The sequence below is a fragment of the Thalassophryne amazonica genome, chromosome 15, assembly GCF_902500255.1.
Source record: "Thalassophryne amazonica chromosome 15, fThaAma1.1, whole genome shotgun sequence".
Lineage (NCBI taxonomy): Eukaryota > Metazoa > Chordata > Actinopteri > Batrachoidiformes > Batrachoididae > Thalassophryne > Thalassophryne amazonica.
The window spans coordinates 85,193,463-85,204,919 of record NC_047117.1 but is presented as its reverse complement, the minus strand read 5'-3'; the positions used below and the strand labels follow the sequence as shown (position 1 = coordinate 85,204,919).

Below are 11,457 nucleotides of genomic sequence, written 5' to 3'. Positions count from 1 at the left end.
TGATGAGGGGCAGGGGATAACGGTTCTTGACAGTAACATCATTAAGGCTGTGATAATCTATGCATGGATGGAGTGACTTGTCTTTTTTCCACAAAGAAGAACCCCGCCCCTGCGGGCGAAGACGAGGGTCGAAATAAACCTGCCTCTAATGATTCCTGAATATACTCATTCATTGCGATGCGTTCAGGGGTGGACAGAGAAAACAGTTTCCTCGTGGAGGACTGGTGCTGGGAAGTAGCTCTATGGCACAGTCGTAAGCACGATGCAGAGTTAGTGATTTAGCTTTGGTTTTATTAAAAACCTCTGCAAGGTCATGATAACACAAAGGAACTCCCGTGAGATCGGAATTAGATGTTAAGACTGTTTTAGCAGAACTGATTAGGCACCGACCCATGCAGTCGGGTCCCTAGGAACTAATTTGTCCTGCGGACCAATTTAACTGTGGACAGTGCATCTTTAACCAGGGGTGCCCCAAAATAGCCGAATGAGTCATTTTATCAAACACGTGAAAACTTATCATCTCAGAATGATTTTCTGCAATAGTCAGCCAGACTGACTCAGTGCGGTGAGTGATACGACCGAGCTCATGGCCGTCCACAGCGTGCATCACCAGAGGATGTGGGAGATGATTTAATTTAAGATGTAGGGACCTGGTGAGAGAAGATTGCATCAAATTAGAGTCTGACCCAGAGTCAAACACCGGCACCACACAAGATGAATGCTCTGAGATAAACCTGGCTGTGATCACATTTTGAGGTGTTACAGAAGAAATGGAGTTCTGACTCACCCGCAGTACCGGTTGTGACCGCGCGAGGGCACCCGTGGATTGACACTCAGTGACCATATGTCCAGCTCGCCCACAGTAAAAACAAAGGCCCAGGTCTTTTTGACGCTGTTCCATAGCAGTTAGCTGGCCACAATCCAGCTGCATGGGCTCTTCCGTGGAAGGACAAGGACGGCTGCAGCCAGGGGAGGAGACCCGGTGTGGCGAGCTGAAGGCATATCAGTGCGCTGAACTGGAAGGCGTGCGTCACGTCAAGTCGGTGCGGATGGCAAGTGCGATGAGTTCATCCAAATTTTCCGGAAGATTAATGGCAACAAGCTTGTTCTAGATCTGGTCTGAGAGCCCTCAGAAAAACACATCCTGGAGCGCCACCGGGTTCAATTTGCTCTTTGCTGCCAGGATGCGGAAGTCTTCAGGAGCCGCATGAGGAAACGGGCTGCTTCACGCCCTGGTGATGTGTGCTGGAAAACTTGGAGAAAAGCAGTCTTGAATGCCTGGAGGGAGTCGCACTCCCGTTACTGCCTGCTCCACTCTGCCGTGGCCCACGCCACCGCCCAGCCGGTAAGGTGAGTAGTGACGAATGCTATCTTCGACAAATGGTGTAGCGTCTCCGGCTTCTCCGGAGAAGTGCTCAGGTCGAGACAACTGATTACAAAAAATTGGAGCAGCTGTAGGTATCGGTGGGGCAGCACTCACTCCCGGAAGTGGTTGGTTGTTAATGGTGGGGAACGAGGCAGAGGAGGCCTGATGTATCACAGCAGCTACAAGCTGATCAATCTGTGAGCTTATGGAGGTCATGAAAGCTTCTTGCCGTTTAGCGAGGTAGCTGATGGCAGAACTCAGATCATTCTCTCAGGAATGACGGACAGGAACGTCTGGACACAATTGCAGGACTCGACAATGTAGCTTTGGTTCATAAATGTGTTTACTGAAGGATTCAGTGGGGTCCGGTACACAGCAAGGCAGTCCAAAACCAGCAAACAGATCCAAAACATCAGGCTTAAGGTGTGGTCTATACAAACAGGCAGGTGGTCAAAACACAACATGGTAGCAGGACTTGGAGACATGAAACACAGGGCTGGAAGTGAAGGCACAAGGCGCAATGATCTGGTGAAGGAGTAGTGCCACCAGTGAGACCTAAATACATCCAGGTGATGAGATGCAGATTAGAAACAGGTGTATGGAAAGATCCAGAACTGGGTGTGGCCCAAACCGAATGCAACGCCTACCACCAAGCACCAAGAGACACAGACCAGAGAGATAGGGACAGAAAAAGAGCAGGCAGGAAAAACCCAGCACTGAGAAAACTATAAAAACCTAAACAAGACATGACATAACACAGACCACAGGTACAAAGCATGACAAAGTGTACCTACGATAAATATTACAGACCTCTCCATTCCAAAATCGACAGTGGATCAAATACTTATTTGCCTGATGGTATATTGTCCCTTGGCTCGCTGAGCCTTCAAGGTACATAAACACCTCCTCCTCCACATAATAATGTGTCATGTTTTACCAATATGACTATTTGTAAGTATGCGCCTCGAACACATTGAGCCACTGAAGTCAAAAGAAAACACCTCTGCCACTGCCTTTCTGCCAGTTGACCAACAGAGCAAAAGAGCTGTAACCTTCTTACCCTTGTGTAACAATAAAAAAAGAAGTGTACAGTGACAGTGAAATGGCAAGAGGTGTCCATTTTAAGATCACCATCCATCTTAAAATGAAGATTAAGAATAACCGGTTTAAAATATGCTTCCAGGGGTCCCAAATCGACAGAGGAGGTCTCACAAAGACAACTAGGTCCAAATAACACCACCTCTCTTTTCTTTTCATTGAACCTTGGGAGATTCAAGGTAAGCCAGGCTTTAATATCCTCTAAACTGTCAGGACTGGACGAGGGCAGGACACAAATGCAGGCTCGACAAAAGGAAATATACTTAAAGGGTGGTTTATTCAGGCTAGGGATCGTTAACAGCAAGGCAGTCCACGGAGCAAAAGTACTTGACAAGGATTAAGCTAAAGACGTGGTCCAAAGAACAAGCAAGGTCAAAACACGAGCAAACAGGTATGTCAGAGCAGAGGCAAAAAACAGGATCCAGAACACAAAACAGAGTCCAAAAACCAGGCTAGGCAAAACAAGAACGACACAAGAGGCTGGTAAGTGAGTGAATCAACGAACGAACGGGGAAGAAGTGAACAGACGCAGGTTAAATAGGGACAGGTGTTAATCAGGAAATGAGGTGCACGTGGAGGAGGAAAGGCCTGGAAAGGGGGGGCGTGGTCAGGTGACAGCTAAGAGGCCAATGATGCAGAAGGGCGGTGACAAATGGGCAAGAGAATGACAGATGAAGGGGCGTGGCTGACTGAGAGGACAAAGTGCAGGTGCGGAACTGAGAGTGCAGTGATCCGGAAAAGACTGTGGAAACAATGAGAGACTGACAGCAGGAGCAAGAGAAAGGTGATTAGATACAAACATGACAATAAGAGATAGTACAAAGAAAACCATGAACGCCACCCTAACTAGATCAAAACTTAAAAGCATACAAGAACGTGATAAGTGAATCATGGGAAATATTACAATAAACCTACTAAGAACAGACAGAAGAACTACAAGAAAACAAAACTGAAAACCAAAACCAGAAATACCCAAATACTTAACAGAAGAGAGAACAGTAACATAAGCAAACAAACACTAAATGCTGAAACATAAAAACAGACTGAATAAACTAGAATGGAACTGAAACATAGCTGTAAAGTAACAAAGAAAGAAAGTGAGAAAGCAATATGAGAACACTGAATAAACGTGAAGAAAGAGGCAATAACAAAACAAGACTAAAACATAACTGAGGTGAAAAGTAACAAAGGAAGAAAGTGACAAAGCAAAAATCAGAACATGGAAAAAACCCCACATGAAGAAAAAGGTAATTAACAAAACGAGGCTGATGCCAAAGGAACAGAACTAAATGAAGAAGGGACATATGGGCTGAAGCCTGGAAAAGGCCGGGACATGACATAAACATGCCAGGATCTGGCATGTTAACACTGTTACCTCACAGTGAGAAGCTCACAGGTTCACTTCTCACCTGGTCCTTTCTGTGTGGAGTTTAGGATTAGGATAATATTTATACTTTATCTGATTATAAATTACTTTGGACATATTGAGAGATCTAGGAGGACAAATAATTTACTGTTGTGCGTTACCAATGGCAACTTTATTATATGAATTTTACTTGTATGAAACTTATTGAAAAAATATTCTGTTCAGATCAGTGATGAACTGGAAGGGTAACTACTCACACTTCATTCACACTCACAGGCTTTAATAAGTGTGCTTTGGATATCTGATTATATCAGTGAATAATATTACTGGTCTGTATAAAAGGCTCCAGTCATGTTTCACTTTTTGACAAATCAGTGGTTTACAAGTGTAATACGTGTGACTTTCCAGCCCCCCACCCTAACCATAATCACCAAACCCCCCTGGTTTTCTTTAAATTTCGTGCAGCCATCATGGAATGAATTTGTGCTGTCATGACCAAAATGAGGTGCTTTTTGTCACAATATCATGAGCCAATAGAATAACATATATTTTGTGCTGCTGAATCACGACTTTGCCGTGAGACCAGGTTGGACTTTCCCTTCAGGATCTATTCCACCTCAGCAAAACATCATTGTTGTAAATGTTTTGACAGGTCAACTACAACCAGAGAAGCAAAAATGTAGTATTGGAAATGTATTTTATTTAAGGTTGTGCTGCAAAAAAAAAAAAAAAAAAAAGTTGAAGTTTCAATTACGATACTGACTGACCAGGAGCTCCGGTGTCATGGTGCTGTAATGGTGCTGTGTTCAGTGTTGCTTGTAGTGTTGTGTGTGGTGCATAATAGTATTTGAGAATATGACACCGAACTTCGGCCGTACTTGAAATTGCTTGCTGTGACTAGAATAATTAAAGCATGAAAACATTATATTTTAGTTAGTATACACTATGGCGTCCTCCCATAGTGTCATTTAGGGTTCTGAAACAAAAAGGTAGTTATGGCTACTGAGTTACTCATGACATTTTTTTTCAATAAACATTGCAAACTGTAGTATGGAACCCAGGAGAGGTCACTTAAAGTGATATTTTTTTTCTGACCATGATAATTTGTGCGCACATTTTCCTTTAATTGAGCCCTCAAATTAATAAAATGTGTGTACGTTTTCCTGGCCGTGATAATTCGTGCGCACGTTTTAATGGCTGTGATAATTCGTGCGCACGTTTTCCTTTAATTGAGCCCTCAAATTAATAAAACATGTGCATGTTTTCCTTTAATCGAGCCCTCGAATTAATAAAACGTGCGCATGTTTTCCTTTCGTTCAAAATGAAATTCATAATATGACCTAAATTGTCATCCTCACAATGGGGATATGCTTCGCCCTCAGCATCCTTTTCAATGTGCTTAAACTCCAGATGATGTCATGCTGGGCAGCTGGAGTTCTCTGTATGTCCTTGTGCGCCCAAACCATGATGATACACCCTGACCACATCCATTTCTAAAGGGGATATGTATGACACTGTCTGCTGGTTTGTTGGCTAATAGCCGACATTTATGTCACAACAATACTGAATGCACATTTGTGCACAATGTTATAAAATGAGCGCACAATATAACAAAACGTGCGCACAATATAATAAAACGTGTTAACAATAGAATAAAATGTGCGCACAATATAACAAAACATGTGCACAATATGATAAAACGTGCACGTTTTATTATATTGTGTGCACGTTCTCTCCACATGCAAAACATTTTGCAATGACACTTCCAGGGCTCTGTACTGTAGCACTGTTAGTGGTATTAATAGTACATGCATTTTTAACCTCAAGGAATCATGCGATTTATAGAACTATCTTGATAAAAGCTTAGACCTAATGTCCTGACCACATTTGGTATCGGTTCAAAGTTTTTCGAGATAAGGGACTTCCCCCTCATCTCGAAAGCTTGGTGAAAACAGGGACTAATTTGCTTCCCTTCACTCTGGACACCGTAAGATCAAGGACTCTCTCCCCAAAGAAGAATCACATCCCTCTTCCTCCTCAGCTTTTTACACCAACTAAGTGACCTGTGGAGTTCCCCAGGGATCTATTTTGGGACCCTTCTGTTCAATCTATATATGCTTCCATTGGGTCAGCTAATATGCAGCAACAATGTGTCCTACCACAATTTTGAAGATGACACTCAGATTTACATGTCACTGACGGCAGGTGAACATGGGCCTGTAGATTCACTCTGTAGCTGCATTGAACAGATAAGTGTGTGGATGCAAAACAACTTTCTCCAGCTAAACTCAGACAAAACTGAGATCATTGTTTTTGGTCCACAGAAAGTAAGGGAAGGTGTTATCAGCCACCTCGAGTCTCTGTCTCTAAAATCTAAAAAGCAGGTCAGAAATCTAGGAGTATGGACTCAGACCTGAATCTAAAAAGCCATATTAAATCAATAACATCAACAGCCTTTTACCATCTGGAAAACATTGTTAAGATTACAAACATAGTGTGTAAACCAGACTTAGAGAGATTAATTCACACATTTGCTTCCAGTAGATTAGACTACTGTAACTCACTGGTCTCTTGTCGCTCAGAGAATAGATTTCAAAATAGGTCTGCTTGTTTACAAATCTTTTCATGGTCTTGCCCCAAAGTACATCTGTGACCTGTTAGAACCATATGAACCGCCACAGGCAATGAGAACCTCAGGAAGTGGTCTCCTGTTGGTTCCCAGAGTGAGGACTAAACAGGGAGAGGCTAAGTTCCAGTTTTATGCAGCTAAAATCTGGAACAAACTTCCAGAAATGTTTAGACAGGCTTCAACTTTGACAATGTTCAAATCTAGGCTGAAAACAGTTTATTTTACCTGTGCATATGACGATTGAAAGTATTTTATTAGCTTTTTTCGTTTTAATGTAATTTTTCATGTTTTTTTTTATTTTATGGATTATATCTGATTGTAAATTTATGTAATTGAAAAGCACTTTGAATTTTCTTGTGTATGAATTGTGCTCTATAAATAAACTTGCCTTGCCTTTTATTCATTGCTGAATTTATGTGATATTATTAATTTTAAATGTTTTTATGAACCTTTCCAATAACTTCATTCTGCAGTTATTTAAACAGCTTCATGAGGAAGTTTTTGGTGATGATTCCAGCAACGAGGATGAGGATCATAATCAGGACAGTCAAGGAACGGCGTAGAAGAAGTTGTTTCAGTGGCAGAACCTCTCCCACAGTCATGGTCATGGATTCATTCTGGACTGGACCTTGCAACTCGTGCTGTGTGCTGTTTTCCTCAACTCTCACATGAGGATTCATGACTAGATCTGGGCTTGGATTTGAGTCTGGAGGTTTAAAAGAAGTGTTCCACATTAACACTGTACTGTGACATAAGACAGCAGTATATTGTGCAACTACTGCAACATACAAAGTGATAATGAGTCTTTGTTACCTGGATTTTTCATCTGTTTCACTTGTTTTTTTTGTGAGGTTTTGATTCCGGCTCTTAAAACAGCCTGATTGGAGACACAAAAATACTTTAGAGTCGGTAGTTTCATTTGCTCAAATGAATGAGTTGCAAACTGTAGCTTGATTTTTATTCGCAATATCACCTGTGACCCACAGGGGGCCACAGTGGTGAGAATGACCCCTTTGCTCCAGATCTTGACCATCTGTACATTTGAACTGAGGCCAATTCCACGCGTTTGCATGTTCTCTCCATGTTTGTGTGGAACCTTTATAATTGTCCGGGTCTACCTTGCAAAAGAGGTCTCGACCTCAAAGGGACTAACCAGGTGAAACAAATTAATTATTTGTTCGACATAATCTAATAAATGAAAACACAGAAGTGAGACAAGAAAACTTTAGTTTTTCATTTGTATCATAATTCTGCACATTAATACTTGCCTAATAATTGTGCACACATATATTACCACGAGAAAGCCTAAACTCACTTGTCTATTCAGATTTGAGAATTTTTGGACTGAACAATGAAATCAATCCTCAGGAATACAACTTGCCGAATAATTCAGCATGTATTATAAGAAGCACGCTGCAAATGGGTTAAAGTTAGCCACTTACTTAATAATGTGTTTTGGTTTTTTTTGTTGTTGTTGTTGTTTTTTTAGGCTGTGCTATGAAATAAACCAATTCCATTACATTCTTTCATAGAATCCAAGTAGGCTGTGTCTGGTCAGGCAGTTCTCAAAAACCAGTTGACTGTACTGGAAGGAGATGAGTGACAGAGGCCACCAATTTAAGCAGGAAGCCCTCAATTTTTGCTGTGTAAAGTAAGGACTGTTAAATTCCAGAAACATGCAAGATGGGCAAATACATGTGCAAAGGACACCTTCCTCCATGTTATATGATGCTCTACAGACAAAACACATGTCCCACAGAATTGTAACCACTACAATAAAAATGTGAGAGCATTTTATAAAAAAAGTTGTGCATTGTTGGAGTATCCTTTTATTGATGTTTTTTTGCTGTTTTGTTATTGGGGTTTATTTTGTTTTGTGTTCCTATTAAATATGCAAATAAAAAAATGTGTGATTAACACATGCAAATAAGAGAAATTTGATGGGATACACACCATAATTATTATAATTTAAACAAAATTAAAAATGAGCACAAAAATATGTTTCATTTTAGTTTGGCTGAACCCTTTGAGTTAAGACTAAGATGCCAATGGCACACAAAATCTTTGGCACTTGCACAATGTAGCACTGACTGTGAAAGTGACGTGTGTTGATTTGTGCCAGCTGTAAGGTTGGACAGTCAGCATTCTGAGTGTTCTTGGTTGTATTTACGAACCTCTTCAGCTGCTTTCTCCCAATTCAGCTTGCAAAAAAATATAATATAAAAAATTGCTTGCAGAGTCACACAAATGGTCAGTCCAGTCCACAGACCTAGTGCAGAGAGAAGAAGAACGTTCTGGTTATGGTGTTCTCTGATGTTTGCTGAAACATACCAGAGAAGACGACAACACCTGTGCTCACCTACAATACCCATATGAGCTGCAAACATCAACGACACACCAACGGGGAGGCCGATGACGTAGTATCCCACCAGGCTACATGCAGCACCAATCAGCTGTTTCCCGACTCCTCTGACAACACCTCCAGCCACTCCCTGTGGACATCAAACAGATCAAATCACATGCTGTCTCCATCAGTATAAGATGTGGGACATCATACTGACAATCAGAAAGATGAATTTAAAATTATTTCTCACCGCAGCAGTGTCAGGAAAATGCATGAAGCCACATATAAATATCACCTCACCAACCCTCTGGACGATGTCTCTAAAGACAAGACAGAGTCACATTGGACACCAACGTATATTCAGACAAGGACAGTGACAAGAGGAGATTTTTAGTTCAGTGCCATCAACGAGTCACATATGTTGTATTAACAGTTGATGATGTGACACCCACCCAGAAACCCAATGTTCTTTGAATGTTCATTGAATGTTCATTGAATGTTTGCATACCAACGCTCGCAAACGTGGCATGAACATTGCACGAACATCATAAGAACAAAGAATGAGGACAGGTGATGTTTGCATGCAAACATTCAATGAACATTATACAAACGTTCACAAATGTTCACAAATATCTTATGAACAGTTGCAGCAGAACATTAAATGAACATTTGTAGAATGTTCGAATGCGAACATTACCTGTCCTCATTCTTTGTTCATATGATGTTCGTGCAATGTTCTTGCTCAGTTACCTACAATTTTTGTGATTGTTCCTATTGAGAACTAAAAAAATTAAGTAAAATAAACTTTATAAATGTTTTAAAATTCAATAGGTTTTATTCCAATAGTGACACACTGAACATTAAGCATGCATTCTATGAACATTTAATTGATTTTTGCAAATGTTTGCTTACATGTTTGTCTAATTTTCTCTTCCATGCAAACATTAGACAAACATCACAAACATTATATGAACATTTGAAAACTTGTTGAACAGTAAACAAACGTTCTATGAACATTTGATTGATGTTTGCAAATGTTTGCATCTGGGTGGGCAGAGAACACCAAACTGAAAGAGGAAGAACTCCACCCCCTTTGTGGGGAAAATCTGCTGTTTAAAATCATCAGCTCGAAAATGGATTAGAATTGATGAGATGTTATTAATATCAATCAATCAATCAATTTTTTTTTTATATAGCGCCAAATCACAACAAACAGTTGCCCCAAGGCGCTTTATATTGTAAGGCAAGGCCATACAATAATGATGTAAAACCCCAACGGTCAAAACGACCCCCTGTGAGCAAGCACTTGGCTACAGTGGGAAGGAAAAACTCCCTTTTAACAGGAAGAAACCTCCAGCAGAACCAGGCTCAGGGAGGGGCAGTCTTCTGCTGGGACTGGTTGGGGCTGAGGGAGAGAACCAGGAAAAAGACATGCTGTGGAGGGGAGCAGAGATCGATCACTAATGATTAAATGCAGAGTGGTGCATACAGAGCAAAAAGAGAAAGAAACAGTGCATCATGGGAACCCCCCAGCAGTCTACGTCTATAGCAGCATAACTAAGGGATGGTTCAGGGTCACCTGATCCAGCCCTAACTATAAGCTTTAGCAAAAAGGAAAGTTTTAAGCCTAATCTTAAAAGTAGAGAGGGTGTCTGTCTCCCTGATCTGAATTGGGAGCTGGTTCCACAGGAGAGGAGCCTGAAAGCTGAAGGCTCTGCCTCCCATTCTACTCTTACAAACCCTAGGAACTACAAGTAAGCCTGCAGTCTGAGAGCGAAGCGTTCTATTGGGGTGATATGGTACTACGAGGTCCCTAAGATAAGATGGGACCTGATTATTCAAAACCTTATAAGTAAGAAGAAGAATTTTAAATTCTATTCTAGAATTAACAGGAAGCCAATGAAGAGAGGCCAATATGGGTGAGATATGCTCTCTCCTTCTAGTCCCCGTCAGCACTCTAGCTGCAGCATTTTGAATTAACTGAAGGCTTTTTAGGGAACTTTTAGGACAACCTGATAATAATGAATTACAATAGTCCAGCCTAGAGGAAATAAATGCATGAATTAGTTTTTCAGCATCACTCTCAGACAAGACCTTTCTGATTTTAGAGATATTGCGTAAATGCAAAAAAGCAGTCCTACATATTTGTTTAATATGCGCTTTGAATGACATATCCTGATCAAAAATGACTCCAAGATTTCTCACAGTATTACTAGAGGTCAGGGTAATGCCATCCAGAGTAAGGATCTGGTTAGACACCATGTTTCTAAGATTTGTGGGGCCAAGTACAATAACTTCAGTTTTATCTGAGTTTAAAAGCAGGAAATTAGAGGTCATCCATGTCTTTATGTCTGTAAGACAATCCTGCAGTTTAACTAATTGGTGTGTGTCGTCTGGCTTCATGGATAGATAAAGCTGGGTATCATCTGCGTAACAATGAAAATTTAAGCAATACCGTCTAATAATACTGCCTAAGGGAAGCATATATAAAGTGAATAAAATTGGTCCTAGCACAGAACCTTGTGGAACTCCATAATTAACTTTAGTCTGTGAAGAAGATTCCCCATTTACATGAACAAATTGTAATCTATTAGACAAATATGATTCAAACCACCGCAGCGCAGTGCCTTTAATACCTATGGCATGCTCTAATC

At 40.9% G+C, this 11,457-nt stretch overlaps 1 protein-coding gene across 1 annotated transcript in view; it reads right to left on the bottom strand.

Annotated features, from left to right (window-relative positions):
* Positions 1–6,932: 6,932 nt before the first annotated feature.
* LOC117526660 (multidrug and toxin extrusion protein 1-like) overlaps positions 6,933–11,457 on the bottom strand; it is a 98,288-nt gene continuing 93,763 nt past the window's right edge. The window contains exons 12-16 of the mRNA XM_034188714.1: positions 9,054–9,123; positions 8,819–8,951; positions 8,634–8,728; positions 7,273–7,336; positions 6,933–7,165 (exon numbers count right to left, since the gene is read on the bottom strand). Coding sequence (XP_034044605.1) covers positions 6,933–7,165; positions 7,273–7,336; positions 8,634–8,728; positions 8,819–8,951; positions 9,054–9,123 — 595 coding nt within the window. The remainder of the gene's footprint in view (positions 7,166–7,272; positions 7,337–8,633; positions 8,729–8,818; positions 8,952–9,053; positions 9,124–11,457) is intronic.